The 17,226-nt window shown below is 35.5% G+C and overlaps 1 protein-coding gene across 3 annotated transcripts in view; it reads right to left on the reverse strand.

Moving 5' to 3' along the window:
• The window catches only part of LPGAT1 (lysophosphatidylglycerol acyltransferase 1), a 64,358-nt gene that overhangs the window by 19,898 nt on the left and 27,234 nt on the right, over positions 1–17,226 (reverse strand). For all 3 annotated transcript variants that reach the window (XM_089909501.1, XM_022593438.3, XM_022593435.3), the window contains 3 exons: positions 11,470–11,588; positions 6,489–6,584; positions 3,137–3,410 (listed from right to left, as the gene is read on the reverse strand). In XM_089909501.1, coding sequence (XP_089765627.1) covers positions 3,137–3,410; positions 6,489–6,584; positions 11,470–11,588 — 489 coding nt within the window. The remainder of the gene's footprint in view (positions 1–3,136; positions 3,411–6,488; positions 6,585–11,469; positions 11,589–17,226) is intronic.

The raw sequence follows: 17,226 nt of genomic DNA on the forward strand, positions 1-17,226 counted from the left end.
AGGATCCCTAAAAAAATAAAACTTATTTTTAAATATAAGGCCAAATGTACAGTAGGAATCAATAATATTTTACTTAAAATATCAAATAATTAAAAACTGGCCTTAAATTCTTTTAAAATTTTAGACAACATTCTGAAGGGGAAGAAATAATCATATAAGACATAAGCTTAAAAAATTTAATTTTTAAATAACATATTGCTAAAGGAACAGAATGTATGTAAAGAGACACATTTTAACAAGCTACCAGTGATGTACATGCTACAATGTTTAGGGGTAAAGTACACCGATGTCTGCAACTTACTTTGAAATGCATTAAAAAAAAACAACCAAGATGGGCTAATAGATGGATAGAAGGATGGAGAGAGATGTGATAAAGCAAATATAGTAAAGTGTTAATTATAAAATCTAGTTGGCCAGCTCATGGATATTAACTGCAAAATTATTTCAACTTTTATGTATGTTTGAAAATTTTTATAATAAAATGGTTGGGAAAAATCACCAGAGTTCAGTTTAATATCTATTAAATCATACAATAAACAAAAAAATACTAATCCTTTTAAAGTTAATTAGAGGGACTTCCCTGGCGGTCCAGTGGTTAAGACTCCGCACTTCCATTTCAGGGGGCACAGGTTCAATCCCTGGTCGGGGAACTAAGATCCCACGTGCCGCACGGGGCGGCCAAAATAAATAAATATATAAAAACTTAAAGTTAATTAGATACAACTTAATTTTTATATGTGTAGGGACTGACCGCACATTAAAACAGACATGAAGGCATGGTTTGTGTTTATATGGAATAATATACTAAATAGTGAGTATGAATACTAAAGAAAATAAAACACAAAATGTCCATACCAAAGCAGAGAAGCAAATGGTAAAATCTAAGTAAAACTAGTTTGGGGGTATACGGTTTTCTAAAATTTCTTATGATTTTCCTGAACTGCTAGAATAAAAAATTTTTTCTTGATAGGTAAGAAGTGGATTTATTTAGAGAGATACACATTCCATAGACAGAATGCTGTCCATCTCGAAAAGCAAGACTGGCCCTGGGAGAATCACACTCCACAGACAGAGTGTGGGCCATCTCAGAAGGCGAGAGGCCTAAATTTTAACTAAGGTAAGATAAGTAATAAACAATTTCACTTTGGTTATAAACAGAGATTGCTTCTCTCCAAAAGAAAAAACCATTTTTCTTCCCTCTCGTGTAATCAGTATGACAAGTGCCCATTCATTTCTCTGAGGTCTAGACCACAGGGTATTGACTGGGTAAAACTACTTAAAAGCAGCGGTATTTATTAGTGCAATTAATCCTATTTGGAAGACCTTTGCCTTCAAGCTTTGGCTTGGCTGACATTGCCACAGTGTCTCTCCAGCAGTGAAGCTATTCTGAACCTTCCTTTTCTATTAAAAGACTCTTTCAATTCGTCTTTTTAATAGATGATGAAACATTAAGAGAGCTGACTGCCAGGCAGCTGTTTGGAAAAAACAAGTGAAAGGAAAGCTCAGCACAATCTCACGGGCATTATTTCCATGTTTGGTCCTTACCATCACCTAAAATAACACATATTTCTGAGGGCCAATCATTCCCATTTTATTTTATCTGAAGAATATTAAAAGAAATAGCAAAATGTTGTTACGGAAACAGGCCTAGTAAGTTTCTTTCGGCTTTTTAATTTATAATTTATCACCAAACTTTCATAGTGTCTTGGATAAAGTAGTTCAAAACAGTCTTCATGCTGTTGGCACAAATATCTTCTGCAAATATGCACAATTCACTAGGCTATCTCCAAGACAGTTGCATCTTTTTTGTTCAGTTTTGTTTGTTTTTTAAAATAAATTTATTTATTTATTTATTTATTTTTGGCTGCATTGGGTCTTCGTTGCTGCGTGCGGTCTTTCTCTAGTTGTGGCTTCGTTGCGGTGCCTGGGCTTCTCATTGTGGTGGCTTCCCTTGTTGCAGAGCACAGGTTCTAGGTGCGCAGGCTTCAGTAGTTGTGGCTCACGGGCTCTAGAGCATAGGCCTCAGTAGTTGTGGCACATGAGCTTAGTTGCTCCGTGGCATGTGGGATCTTCCCGGACCAGGGATCAAACCCATGTCCCCTGCATTGGCAGGCGGATTCTTAACCACTGCACCACCAGGGAAGTCCACAGTTGCATCTTTGAGTATGGTTTACTTTTTACTGGCCATAAAAGTAATACATACTCACTATATTTTTTTAATTCAGAAAAGTATTAAGAAATGGAGAAAAATTATCCATAATGTTACAACTCAGAGAAGCAATCACTGCTAATATTCTGAAATCTTTCCTTTCACTGATTTTCTACTGCCTTATTATTTACATATTTGAGCTCATATTGTTTACACAAGAGTTGTATGTTTCTCCCACCCCGTTAATATTATAGAGCATAAGAATTTTCCAAGCCAATAAACATCATTTGTAATGGCTGTGTTGTATTCTGTTAGATGGATATTTAATAATTACTTATCTGTTCTCTCTTCTGGCTATTTCCAATTTCTTGCCATTAGAAATAATGCTGTGATAAACTACTTTGCCAGTATTTCAGATCATTCCCTTTTGATAAGTATTATTTGCAGTAGAATAACTGAGTAATTTATCAACATTTTAAGACTCTTAGTAAATACTGCCAAACTTCATTAAACTCATTCTCTGTATTAAAAACAAAAAAACTTTCTAAATTTGATAACTGCAAAAAATATAAATCATTATAATTCCATTTGCATATCTATGACTAGTTTCTCAAATTTGTCATTTCTATTCCTGTATCTTTTAATCCAGCAATTCCACTTCTACGAATTAATACTACAGACATGTTCCACAAATCTGTAAGGATATTTACAGGAATGTTGACTGCAGCAGTGGGAATGGCCACGAGTAAGGTGTACAGTAAGGGAGAGATACCTTCGACTTTATACATTCCTATATTATTTGAATAAATTATTGTAAGCATGGACTACTTTTGTAGAAACATTAAAAAGTTATATTTTCATCTTCTCCCTCAGTATTATTTCTGTTTGACAAAAATTATAAATATAAAAAAGAACAATGTTATCTTCTGGAACTCCAGAAAATCCTTTAATTCCAAGAAAAGAAAAAAATGCTAAAAACCATCATACCTAATTCCTTAGCATCTCCTCCTGCTGGACTTCCATTTTCCTGTCGTGCTACAAGTGCACTCAGAATAATTTTTGTTGCCCCAATCCTTGGCAAAGTGACATGTGTAAGAAATGGCAAGTTATTTTTCTTGGCAAATGCCTGACTGGTTTCTCGCCTCTTCCTGAGGAAGCCCCCTTCTGGAAACAGAACAATCCATTTTCGATCTCTGTTCCTGTAATTATTTTCTAGGTGCTTCTTGAGAAGAAGAAGCTGTTGGTCACGATGAGATTTTCCCTAGAAGGTAGACACACATAGAGCAAGTACAGTCACATCTGAAATTTAAAGGCTGCAAAATTAAATAGAAATAACTGCTTCTAGAGTAAGTCCCAATCATAGGCTAGAATAGTGATTTCCCCCCACTTACTTCCCCTTTTGACCATACTGGAAAAAGTAAGTTATTAGCACTTACATAAATAAACCCTTCCCCCTGCAGAAAAAAATTGCTCTAATTGTACCCGAAAAGCTCATTCATTCATCATCAGTGAGTATTTACTGAGCACCTACTACTTACTTGCCAGGCACCGTCCTGGAGATAGAGAAGTAAGAGACCCTCACGAAGCTTACTTGAATGGGGAAGATATATAATACATATGCATATGTATATGTGCATATGTACAAATGCAACTGGTGATAAGGTTAGGAAGAAGAGTAAGAGACTAGAGAAGCTCAACAGGGTCAGGAAAAGCAGCTCCAAGGAGGTGAAATTTGAGCAAAGAGCTGATAATGTGAGGGAATAAACCATGTGAAGATGAGTGGCAGAGTACTCCAGGTGATGAGGAGAAAAAGGACAAAGGCCCTGAGGTGGGAACATGTTTGGCATGTTCAGAGAACTGTGGCAAGGTCAGTGTGGCTGAAAATTGCAGAGAGAGGCAGAGGACATATAAGAAAGGCCTTGAGCTTGGTTAAGTAGTAGTTTGGGATGGAACATCATTAGATAGTTTTCAAAAAGGGAGAGTCATGATCTTATTTACTTAAAAAAAAAAACCTGCTGGCTCCAGTGACAAAAAGACTATAGGAAATAAGTCAGGAGACTCCTGTAGAGTCTGGACAAGGGAGTTTGATGAGATTCAACTGTGGGATATCGATGAGAGGTGCACACATTCACGGAAAAATCTGAAAGCTAACAGGACATTCTGATAGACTGGATCTTAGTTGTGAGGGAAAGAGAGGAAAGAGGATAACTTGGAGACTGAAAAGAGGAACCTAGAAGCATTTTTAGGAAAGCCCAAAACCCATGACTAAATATAAGAAGGTTCTTCCTTTCAGTATGGTCAATTTGCTAATAATTTTCCAGCCAACACAATTACAGAAGCTCCCCAAAATAATCTGTACACTTTCAGTCTTTAGACTAAATTATTCTAAATGCAAACTAAGTAACAATTTTCTTAGCTAATTTACAGAATTGAATTGATTATAATTAAGCTTTACTTTTAAGTTCCCTAGAGTACATGTAAAATATTTTTAATATTCTTGGAAATATCTTGTCAAAAATGTTTAGTAGCAAAGTCCCAAGAGATTTTCTTTAACATTAATACTTTTTTTCTCTCCCCTTCCCCCATGTTATAGATTTTTATTACTATCAAACAGGGAAAAAATTTTTGCTCTTCAGAAATGAATTTGTAAATCTCTCCTGTCTTCGCCTCCAGTGACACTCTAAGATATTAGGTTAGTTTCTTCCTTAAGTTGTTCTGATCATTGTTTATTTTGTCTCAACCTTGTTGTGGCCAATCCCCATTCCCAATTCTTCCTAGGGTTCCAGTGCCTGCTTTTTTCCATCTCTCTGCTCAGAAAAACCAAGGGTGTTTCCAGAAAAAACTAGACAATTACACAGAATATGAAAAACAAAAATATGTTTTGTATATAAAACTGTCTGGAGGGGACTTCCCTGATGGTCCAGTGGTTAAGACTCTGTGCTCCCAGTGCAGAGGGCCCTGGGTTCGATCCCTGGTCAGGTAACTAGATCCCACGTCAGGGAACTAGATCCCACATGCATGCCACAACTAAGAGTACTCATGCCACAACAAAGATCCCGTGTGCTGTAACTAAGACCTGGTGCAGCTAAATAAATAAATAAATATTTAAAAAACTGTCTGGAGCAAAGTATAATATATGTGTTTGGGGAGACCTATTTTCATAGAGCTTAGAAGTTTTTCTACACACTTCTAGCTTATTTCTGAATTTGTGATGCTCAGAAGAGGCTTAATTAGATTCACCAGCAATTCATTATGTAATTACTATGTGTAAGGTACTGCACCATCCAGGGTGAAGTGGCTAAATATATAAACACCAGATAAGTGTAGCATTATCATACATAAAAACTCTTGATATCATATTTTGGTTATCCATTTTTGAGAAAATAAAGCACGTAGCATATCAGGGAAACACTATAATGTAGTGCTGACTTTTTTTTTTTTTTTTTTTTGCCATGCTGCGGGGCATGTGGGATCTTAGTTCCCCAAGCAGGGACTGAACCCGCAGCCCCTGCATTGGAAGCGCGGAATCTAACCACTGGACCGCCAGGGAAGTCCCTGTATGCTGACTTGATGAGAGGGTATTATTCTTTTTCCTATACTAAACTATCCCTAATGCTTACGACCCATTCCCAATCCACCTTCCTCCATCAAACCCGTACTCATTCTTTAAATGTATGCCACATATCATCTTCTCCTCTAAGGTTTTTCTGGATTTACAGAAATTTGACGTACTCACTTTTCATACTATGAATTTGCAAAATATTTCCTCTTATTTATTTATTTAATATTCTCCCGACTGGTAATCTTATTTATTTAACAATCTCCCAACTGCTAACACAGATACCTTCTGTATCATATAACGGTGACTTGTAAATAAAAATAACAGTGATAATATAGATGATGATAGTGGTAGTCATGATGAAGTTGATGAAAGTAGCAGGGACTGTTCTGAGCGTGTAACACGTATTACTTCATGTAATCCACACAGCTACTCTGTGAGAGGAGTACCCATTATTCTCATTTGAAAAATGAGGAAACTTTGAGAGGTTAAATAACTTGCCCAATTCACACAGCTAAGAAGCAGAAGAGCTGAGAATGTGGCAGGCGCTTGGTAAACTGTTTAGAAGCGAGGAGGGTAGAGATTAAAATATTTGCATTTTAATGTTTATGCATACTCAAATTCAGACTGAAATAAATGTTTTAGGAAAAAAGATTCCCAGCTCCCTCAGATAACTAGAGCTGGCTCTATCTATTATAACTGGTTTTGTGATGCCTCTTTTTACAATAAAGAATCAGATTGATCAGGTTATCATTGTGGAAAAAAATGCTCATTACTTACCTGTCTGATAAAGAAGTCTCCGTGAATTAGAGAAACAATTCCAAAGTTTGTGTACTTAAAAATATGATCCATCAACCACATCATTTGAGCAACAACCTAAAATATTTAAAAGCAAGAAATAAATGTTGAATAGAAAAAAAAAACAAAACCTGACTATAGTCTAGCCAGTCTCTAAATTTTAAGTATAATCATCCAAGCATACTTTTAATTAACCTATCTTAAATCTAATGTTACTTCTACAAATAAAGCACTACATGAAAAATTACAGGTCTTCATGCATTCTTTAGAAATGTGTTGTATAATTTCCAAGGATTTTGAGATTTCTCTGCTGTTTTCTGCTACTGAGTTCTAATTTGACTTCATTATATTAAGATAACCTATTCTGTATTAGGTCAATGTTTAAAATGTATTGAAGTTTGTTTTATGGCCCAGGATATAGAATATCGTTGTATATGTTCCACAGACGATTAAAAAGAACGTGTATTCTGTGTTTTGGGGTGTAGTATTCTACATGTTTTGATTAGATTTTATTGGTTGATGGTGTCGTTGAGTTCCAGATCATTGTTGATTTTCTGTCTATAAGTTCTATCAGGTGCTGACAGATGGGTACTAAAATCTCCAACTATAATTTTGTATTTATCTATTTCTCCTTTCATCTCTATCAGTTTTTGCTTCATGCATTTTGAGGTTTTGTTGTTTTGTGTTTATGCATTTAAGATTGTTATGCCTTCCTGGAAGATTGGTCCTTTTATGTAACGGTCCTCTTTGTTTCTATTAATTTTCTTTCCTTTGAAGGTTACTTTTTCTGATATTAATATGGCCAATCTCACTGTTTTCTTTGATTAATGTGTTCATGATATATATATATTTATATTTATATCCTTTACCTTAAAACTAACTAGTTCAGTGTATTTGAAGTAAGTTTCTTGTAGACAGAATATTGTTGAATAATATGTTTATCTACTCCACCAACCTTTCTTTAACTTGCTGTATTTAGACTATTTAAACATAATATATGTATTGCTATGTTAGTGCTTAAAAAAAAAAAATTACAGGTCTTGATTCCAAGTCTTGGATTCCTAGGTCACAGGTATATACATATCACTGGGTAACAAATAAAACTGAATTAACTTCTTAAATTTGAACTTAATGATTTCCAATTTGTTCAATGTAAACAAAACCTTTGGAAATTCTTATATAACTTGTAAAGTTATTTTGAAACAACACAATATGCCTAAGTTATCAAATGAGGGCTTCACGTTTAATTAATAAGCACTAAGGCTTTGTAAAATGTGACCTTAACTTAATGGCTAAAATATTAAAAGTCATAAAATATAAAGATGTAAATATAAAAATTTATAAAAATATAAAATACAAGAATATCCAAAATAAAAGAACATTAAAGAATTCATTTAGTCAATAAATACACTGTAAAATTTTTAAAAATTCGTTTAGTAGAATGATTTACACATTCTATTATATCATGAAGAGTATCTGTTAGTTTATACAAGGCCTTACTCTTTGCCAGCATAAAAATACTCAGTTTCTTAAACACAAAAATATTATCCACTGCTGATAAGAGTTAATAGCCATATCAAGAGCAGAAGACTTTATTTCAAGCAAATTTCAAAATTAAAAGTAAGTGTAAACAGGATCTAGTAAATGAATTGGTTAATTGTTCTCCCCTGCTGAGATAACAGCATCCCTTGTTATAAGCCTTAAATAAATAAAGTGAAAACTACAGCCTCCATCAAGAAAGCAACAGAGCTCCACTTTGGTTCCTATAGGAATAACAAATGTAAACTTCATCTCTGAGCACCAAATTGTATGAACTAACATATAAGGAAAAAACTAAGCATTGACATCCATGTGCTGCTTTTACAAAAACATTATAAAAGCCCACAAATAATATTCAAGCTTCTGATGTAATTTTTCAGTATCACTGAATAGTTCATTTATGACTCCTATTCCAACAGTTTTACCATATAAAATAACTTTAAAAAAATAAAGATACATACATGAAAGACTGATTCCCAAATCAATTAATACAGAATAAAATAATCACCAACATCTCATTTTTGAATCTTGTTTTGCTTTGTAATGATAACCACTTTGTTTAGATAAATTGAGATCTGAACTAAATGGAATTTGCTGAAAAGTGCCCCAAGAAACAAAACAAAAAGCAAGTGGAGTCAACCTGTAAAACCTTTGAGCTTTATACACAGTATGAAGTGTGGCTGCAATTTATTGCTCTCTGGGTTTAATACCAACACTAAAGTAACTAGCTTTTATGTTTAGTCTTACATTTATAGTGGATTTACCGCCTCAGTTAGAAGGGTAACGTAAAAAAAACAAATTCAGTAAGACAGCCAAGCTATCTTCTGAGATTTGTATGGATAATTCTGTCCTAACTTATTTTAGGGGAAATGTTACAAGTCAATAAATATTTATTACATATCTAAAAGTTCTATCGATAGAAATAAAAATTCTTGGTTTTATCCTCAATTGCCACAAAAGGGCAAGACTCCTCACTTCACAGATACTTATTAAAAAGGTACCAGCACGTTTAGAAAATATAACTAATCCTTTGTTTCATATTTCTGAAAAAATGAGGTCAGTAAACACAAGCTGCCTGAATCAACTCTGTCAACGTTTCACAGGCTGTCACTCAGAATGTTGTTAGGTATTTCCAAGGGACAAAATTGCTCTACATCAATTATTCTTTACCCAGAAGCACGAATTTTCTACATGTCAAAACATCTGGGGAGGCTTACATGAATGGCTCCATTCTTCATATCCTTCTGAAATTTTAGTGGAGTCAATGGTTTTCCCGTTTAGAAGTCTACAAGGACAATTTTGGCTGTCACAATGACTAGGGAGTTCTACTAGCATGTAGTAGGTTGCAGCCAGGTAAGGAAAACAATGTGCAGCAGGACAGTCGAGAACAACAGTGCCGTCCTACCAAAATGCAAGCAGTGCCCCCACTGAGGAACAACGACAGGCGCTACAGGAATTCCTGAATTCAAAAAGCTATGTTATACTCACATCACCATTAAACTAGTATTTTTAAACTGGCCCACAATTTAGCATTAGCTTTCTTTCTTTGAAAGTGCCCATGGAGTATGCAATTAATCAAGTAAACATTCCTACTTGTGAATGTAAATTAATATTGCCCTATACTTATTACGCAGGAGGCAGAAATTTTCATGTTTCCGCCTTTTTATTTCTCAATTACTCCTTTATGAAACAAGATAAAAAATTCTTCAGGGTTTCAAATTATTTTGTAGTATTAGATAGTAACATTAGTATAATTAATCTGAAAATAAAAACAAAATAACTCTGGACAGAAAAATGAACCAAAGACCAACTAACTAAAATGTTTTTACAAGAGCAAACAAATAAACCAAAATTTTTTTGGTCCACAATATCGGTGAATCTCAGATTACCTGATACTCTGGTTAATACAGTTCTCATCTCTGCCAAACTGGAGTTAGAGTAACAAAGTTAGGCATATTTATAGTCACCGTTTTAAGCACTCTTTGAGATTCAAAAACCAACAGAAGACACTGTAAGGCCCTCAGAAAAATCACTATAAATTTAAGTATCGTATCGGTAAGCATAAAAATGTTCTCCTTCATACAAAGCCAAACAAACTAGTTTTTACACAATTTTAACATCAAGAATTTAGGGGACAGGCAGTAAATATTATTATAATGCAAATATATCTACACAGTGATATAACAATTCTGAATATGATTCTGAATATAAGAAAGGACTGAATTTATTCTACATTCTAGCAAAATTATGCCTCTGCTTTTCAGATAAACAACAAAAACAGATTCCATAATAAGCAAACATATTTTCCAATTACTGTCACCTCATTTTCTGACCCCTGAGCTGCTGAATCAAACTCTGGGACCTAAACACACCAGGCGTATCCTTGCCTTAGTGTTTTGGCCAAGATTATTTCACTAAAGAAGAGGCCCTTGCTTCACTACTCTGCCTAACTAAATTCTACTCACCCTTCAAGGTCAAGTTTACGTCCTCTCCCCTCCACAAAGTTTTCTATATCCACCAAGTACATGGTGAGCTCACTTTCCACTGAATATTTCTCAGTTTGCAATTAAGTATTGTTTGCTATTCCCTCTCTCCACCTACCACTAGATTATTAGTTGCTTTAAGGGGATAGTATCTTATAGGATGGTCTTCTATATTTATAGTCGGTGACCATAAATATGAAACACTTATAAAATACCTATTGTTTTGTTTCTTCACTATTAGGCCAAATATTAATTCCATTAATTTTATATATTTTCTATTTATTTACTTTTCTATGAACATAACTGCTTTACCTACTCTTAAGGTAACAATTCTTTTAATGTTAAGGACTGACTTTATTTTAAACCCTCCCAGTTTACAGGTATGTTTTAGTTAGCAATATAAGCAATGTGAAATCAACAGTTCAAACACAGCCCTAGAACACTGAATAAAATGGCCCTAATGTCTTTCCTTTCAATTTGCTTTCTAAGTGAAATCCAAAATAATATTTACCTTACTTTCTTTTGGCTAAAGATCCCCAAGATCACCTAATTCCCTGTCCAATTTTACTCTTCTACCTTAAGCAAACTGCTTTTTGTGTTTGTAATTCTCAAACTGGCAATCCACCACTCACCTCAAGACAGCCCCATGCTGAACCATACTAACTTTGCTTCCATTTCAGTTATCTTTTTTAAAAAACAGCTTTGTGGAGATATAATCCACATTATCCCAGTTATTTTTCTTTAGGTCTGTAAATTCCTCTCTTAGAATAATTTAGAGTTATATACATAGTATATTGCTCCTTTTAAATTTTTCTAAATTTTCATGAAAAGTATACATATTAAAGTGTAAGTCTACATTCCCAACTGTGGTAAGATCCGTAAACTGATTCTCTGTTAACCTCCCCTTTCTGCAGTCTATCTCTGCCTTCAGGATGGCTTACCAGTCCTTTGTCCTGGAGGCACATCATCAAAGTACACACATCTCCTGTTGCCTGATGATTCACCAACATTACTGCTTCATCTTTTGAAATTGCTTTAATATCTTCCCCCCATTCCATCACTGTAAGAACAAAAAGTTTCAAAGCTGTCATTTAAAAAATTTATACATTTCCAGAAGACTTATATTAGAAACACTGGTGCACATTAATGATGATACATCACTTAGCTAAAACTTCTAAAAGTTTAGAACTAAGTTTATTTCCTATAAAAATCAGGATGTTCATATTTTATAGAGACTCAAAATATCCGTTAAAATGTAAAACGGCCATACCTTTGATTTAGAAATTCTATTTAAGAGTTTATCCTATAGAAACATTTGTCCAAACAGGCAAAGATATGCACAAAGGATATTTATTGCAACTTACACGTTCACCAACAGGGGAATGGATAATTTTTATATAATGGAAGAGTATAAACCCATTAAAAGAATGGAGGATATCTCTATACACTAACCCAAAAGGACTTCTTATCGAGTAAACAAAACATACCACAAAACAGTATATATAATATAATCCCATCTTTTCAAAGAAGGAATAAAATTTACATGGAACTTAATACATTGAAAAAAGTCTGAGGAAATGAATTCAAAACTTAATACTGATCATCATTGGGAGGTGGTTCCCAAAGCCCCCTTAAATTCTACTTTATAATAAAATATGCAAATATTATAAAATGTGTAAGCATTTTCATTTTACAAGAAAACTAATTAAGGATGTTACATTTATTAAAAATCTCCAGATGAAAAGTCAATGCACCAAAGCCTATATGTACACTTTAAGGAAAACAGTGATATCTCCAGGTAGTTACGCCTCATTTTATACCAAATTTACTACACGCAAAAAAATAAAACTGAGCATCAGTGTCAAACATCAGGACTCTACAAAGAAGGTTCTAGGTTCCTCAAATGTCTGACGTGAATTACTGGAGGCTGAATAGATGTTAGCATTCACTCATCTCACTCACTGCTATAAGGAAAGAAGTTGAGTCACCTGTGTGTAATAGTTCTGGATGAGGATACCTGTTGCTCACCTGCTTTACCTCTGCCAGCCTCCCTCCTTCACAGTCACCTTTCACTGTCACCCCAATACAGCGGAGCTCCTCATAAGAGTTCATTTGAGAAAAGAGTTCTGTTAATTTTTTTTTTTATTAAAAGCCATTTAAGGGCTTCCCTGGTGGCGCAGTGGTTAACAATCTGCCTGCCAATGCAGGGGAAACGGGTTCGAGCTTTGGTCTGGGTAGATCCCACATGTCGTGGAGCCACTAAGCCCGTGCGTCACAACTACTGAGCCTGTGCTCTAAAGCCCGCGAGCCACAACTACTGAGCCTGCGTGCTACAACTACTGAAGCCCCCACGCCTAGAGCCTGTGCTCTGCAACAAGAGAAGCCCCTGCTCGCCACAACTAGAGAGCCTATGCGCAGCATGGAAGACCCAATGCAGCCAAAAAAAAAAAAAAAACATAACAGCCATTAAAGCAAGGTATCTATGCATTCATTTTAAAGATCTTAAAGATATGTATTAAGGGAATTTCAGCTGGGCTGAACATATATTCAGTTGTGGTACCTACCTGCAAAGTGAGGTATTCCAATCATTCTCTCAGAAGTTATTACTAACACACAAATAGCTTACACTGTACGGTGAAAGTTTTTAAGTTTTTTTTTTTTTTTTTTTTTTTTTTTTGCGGTACGCGGGCCTCTCACTGTTGTGGCCTCTCCTGCTGCGGAGCACAGGCTCCGGACACGCAGGCCCAGCGGCCATGGCTCACGGGCCCAGCCGCTCCGCAGCATGTGGGATCCTCCCAGACCGGGACACGAACCCGTGTCCCCTGCATCAGCAGGCGGACTCCCAACCACTGCGCCACCAGGGAAGCCCAGTTTTTAAGTTTTTAAAATGAATGCAGAACGGAAACTACATTACAGATGTCAAGTAATCCTTAAGGAATAGATGTAGAACACTGGGGACAGCCCGGCAACACCAACTTTCCTTCATAGCGGCCTTTCCTCTCCAAAGTTGCCAGTGAAGTTTAGCTGACAAGGTAACTTTACTGAAACATACTTGAATAGCTGATATACACCGTGTGTGGGAGCAGGGGGAGTATAAATTGGTACAAGAGTTTTGGAAGTCAATTTGGCGATATATATATCAGAACTAAGAAATGTGAAAATCCTTCTACCTAGCAATTCCATTTCTAGGAATTCATCTTACAGATATACTTATTCATGCGTAAAATGACACATATGCAAAGCTCTTTATTGCAGCATTGTTTATAAAAGCAAAGATGAAAACTAAAAAGAGAGACTAGCTCAAATTCATAGAAATTTCTAAAATGGTGGTTGACAGGAGGGAAAACTGGGGAGTTGTTTAATTAGTATGGAGTTTCGGTTTTGTAAAATGAAAAAGTTTTAGGGCTTCCCTGGTGGCGCAGTGGTTGAGAGTCCGCCTGCCCATGCAGGGGACACGGGTTCGTGCCCCGGTCTGGGAAGATCCCACATGCCGCGGAGAGGCTGGGCCCATGAGCCATGGCCGCTAGGTCTGCGCGTCCGGAGCCTGTGCTCTGCAACGGGAGAGGCCACAACAGTGAGAGGCCCGTGTACAGCGAAAAAAAAAAAGAAAAAGTTTTGGAGATTGGTTACACAATAATGTGAATATACTTAACAATACTGACACTTAAAAATGGTTAAGATGGTAAATTTTATGTTGTGTGTCTTTTGTCACAATTAAAAATAAAAAGGGAGACTAGTTAAATAAATTATATCCATGCAATGGAATATTATGTAATCATAGCATTTTTACACTAATATGGAATGATATATTATAAGTAATAAAAGCAAAGTGCAGAACAGCGTGTGAAGAGAGAACATATTTACTAAATGAAAAGTCCTCATATCACATCTCTGTTGACAACCCTTCAATGAACGTGCGCGCGCACGCACACACACGCAAACACACACACCCACACACCACCATTCTTTCATTAATTCAGTCTTCACTCAATAAATCAGCATCAGGCACTGTGGATATAAAACAAATAAGAACAAAAGTATTATTCTAATGCAGTTAAAACACTCAAGAAAAGTCTAACTTGGTTCTATAAATATTAGGCTATTAAGAGGTAATGTGGAAAGTCTTCTAGTTCCACATCTATATAAATAGATGTTTCATAACCAAATAGTCCTTTAATGCAATTTCTGCTACATGAATGGAAAATACTAGATACCTAGGCCTGTGCAGTAGGAAAGCATATGTGTGAATATAACTGCAAATAAAAATAAGTTTTCTACTTAAAACGTATCTTACTTGCTTTATATAAAGTAGATAAATCTAGTGTGTTGGTTTAAATCTCAAAATAAAAACTGAATTTAGAACTCTCTGTTCTGGCTTAAATAGTGTCCCACAAAATTTACATCCATCCAAAACCTGTGAATGTGACCCTATTTGGAAACAGGGGCTTTGTAGATGTATCAAGTTAAGATGAGGTCATGATGGATTAGGATGGGCCCTAAACCTATATCCAATATGACTGGTATCCTTATAAAAAGAGGGAAATTTGGACAGAGATACACAGGCAGAATGCCATGCGACAATGGAGGCAAAGACTGGAGTGATGTGTCTACAAGCCAAGGACTGCAGACAACCAACCAAAGCGAGCAAGAGGCAAGGAAGGATCCTTCCCACCAGAGCCTTCAGACAGAACACAACCCTGTCAGCACCTCAGTTTCAGACTTCTAACCTCTGGAACTGCGAGAGAATAAATTCCTGTTGTTTTAAGCCACAGGAACTTTGCTGGTGGTACTTTGTTATGGCAGCCCTCTGAAACTAATATGCTCCACCCTCCTCAATTTACCCCATCCTTTCTCTTTTCCATTCTATTCCCCCCAAATTATAGTTTTTTTCTAACCAACTATAGGAAAAGAACAACAGCACTGTATTTTAAACATCCAGAACATTATCATAGAAATCTACCATTATGTATTATAAAGGGTTCTCAATGTTTATTTCTATAATACTTTCAGGGTATAATCATTAAGAGTTAATCCAATACATATTTTATCTCTCAGCCATAACTTAGCTGAAATTAATTTTCAAACTAAATGTCAATTTGCTAAGACTCACACACATACTAAATCAAACAAGTGAAGGTAGAAGGATCAACTTTTTAAAATTATCCTGATGTAGCAATAAAGTCATACTGGATTTTATGATAATCTAAATTTTATTCAACAATAAATTTCATTTCCAGTATCTACGGTATTCTTCTTTTACCAAACCATTATATACTTCAAAGATCACTGTTAGAAAGTTATATGACTAACAAAATCAAGATTAAAAAATGCTTGTAGAGAAAAAGCATTTATGTTATGTATGAAATAGCTATGTTCCTCAAATCATACCCTGCTATCCAAACCAGTAAGTATAATAATGGAGCCAGTATCTTAATCAAGGAATAGAATTATTCTCATGTTAAAGAACAGAAGCTATGGATGCCTGCCAGTTCTTACATTGTACTTGATTAGAAGGACAAAAATATTTTAACACACTGTTCTGTGAAAGGAATTCTCAAAAAAGAACTGGGTCAGGTCCACTACTTCCAAAGGGAATGAAAAACAACTGAGTAAAAACTGGAAGAAAAGTTCCCTAGTTGTAATTGAATTTTTTAAAATTCTTGTTAAAAGCCAAAGATTATCACCTACTACACACACACACACACACACATATTAATAAACCTCCCCCCAAAAGTTTTAGACTAAAATTGATCATGACAGTTCACATCTCAAAAAGAAAATAAAAACAATAAACCATCACAATTTCCTTTAAAACAGTGATGCTAAAGCTGTTATACTGACCCACAAAACAGAATTAATGCAGAGAAGAAAGGCTGCTTTATACACGACCATAATAGCTTACTTCTCAAAGTTCAAAAAAAAATGCCTGCAAGCTGATGCCACAAACTATTTTACCATTCTGTGACTCAATTAAGAAACATTAATATCATTATGCTACTCAAACATATTGTGAAGATGAATGAGATATAAATGACAGAATCACAGACGTCCTGGGCAATTAGATTACATGACAGTTGAAGTTACTTTTGAAATCACTATTAACTAAAAGAGTCATACAACTACCGTGTCACGTAAGGTCAGGTATTCTAATATGAATAGTAAAGATTAGAGAGCAAAAAAACACATAAAAGAATCTCATGTAGCTCAAGAACTGTGACTTTCAGTAACACACATTGGAGGCAGAGTGGGTTGGACTCATCCAAAGTTAGGGGTTAGCAGAGGAAGATAAAAAGGGAGTGAGGACATGAAGGGTAGCCGTGAGAAAGTAGATTAAGGTACTGATTAATGGAGAGGAGACTGGTGAGGAAAGGAACCAAGCAAGGGGGTAAGTCACTAAAGAAAACTGAGGGAGGGCTACTATAGTAGAGATACTTGAAGCCATCCCCCATCTCCACCTTTACCCATCCTACTCAAACCCCCATAGATAGGGCCCAGACGTTGTGAGAAAGCCCCCAGGTGAATCTAATGTATGTCTGTAAATAAGAACCACTGGAATTTTAGCTCTGACGAGTTTTGTTTTATTTTCTTAAAACAAGTATACTGAACATACTAGGAAGTTGTGGTCAGTGCCTTTTGGCACTTTAATTAATTTAATTTAATTTAAGAGGTTAAATTTGAGGAGGCAAGGCTCAAGGTGT

This window comes from Delphinapterus leucas, chromosome 1 (genome assembly GCF_059928025.1).
Source record: "Delphinapterus leucas isolate spDelLeu-1000000601 "Yukka" chromosome 1, BTC_Dleu_Yukka2, whole genome shotgun sequence".
NCBI lineage: Eukaryota > Metazoa > Chordata > Mammalia > Artiodactyla > Monodontidae > Delphinapterus > Delphinapterus leucas.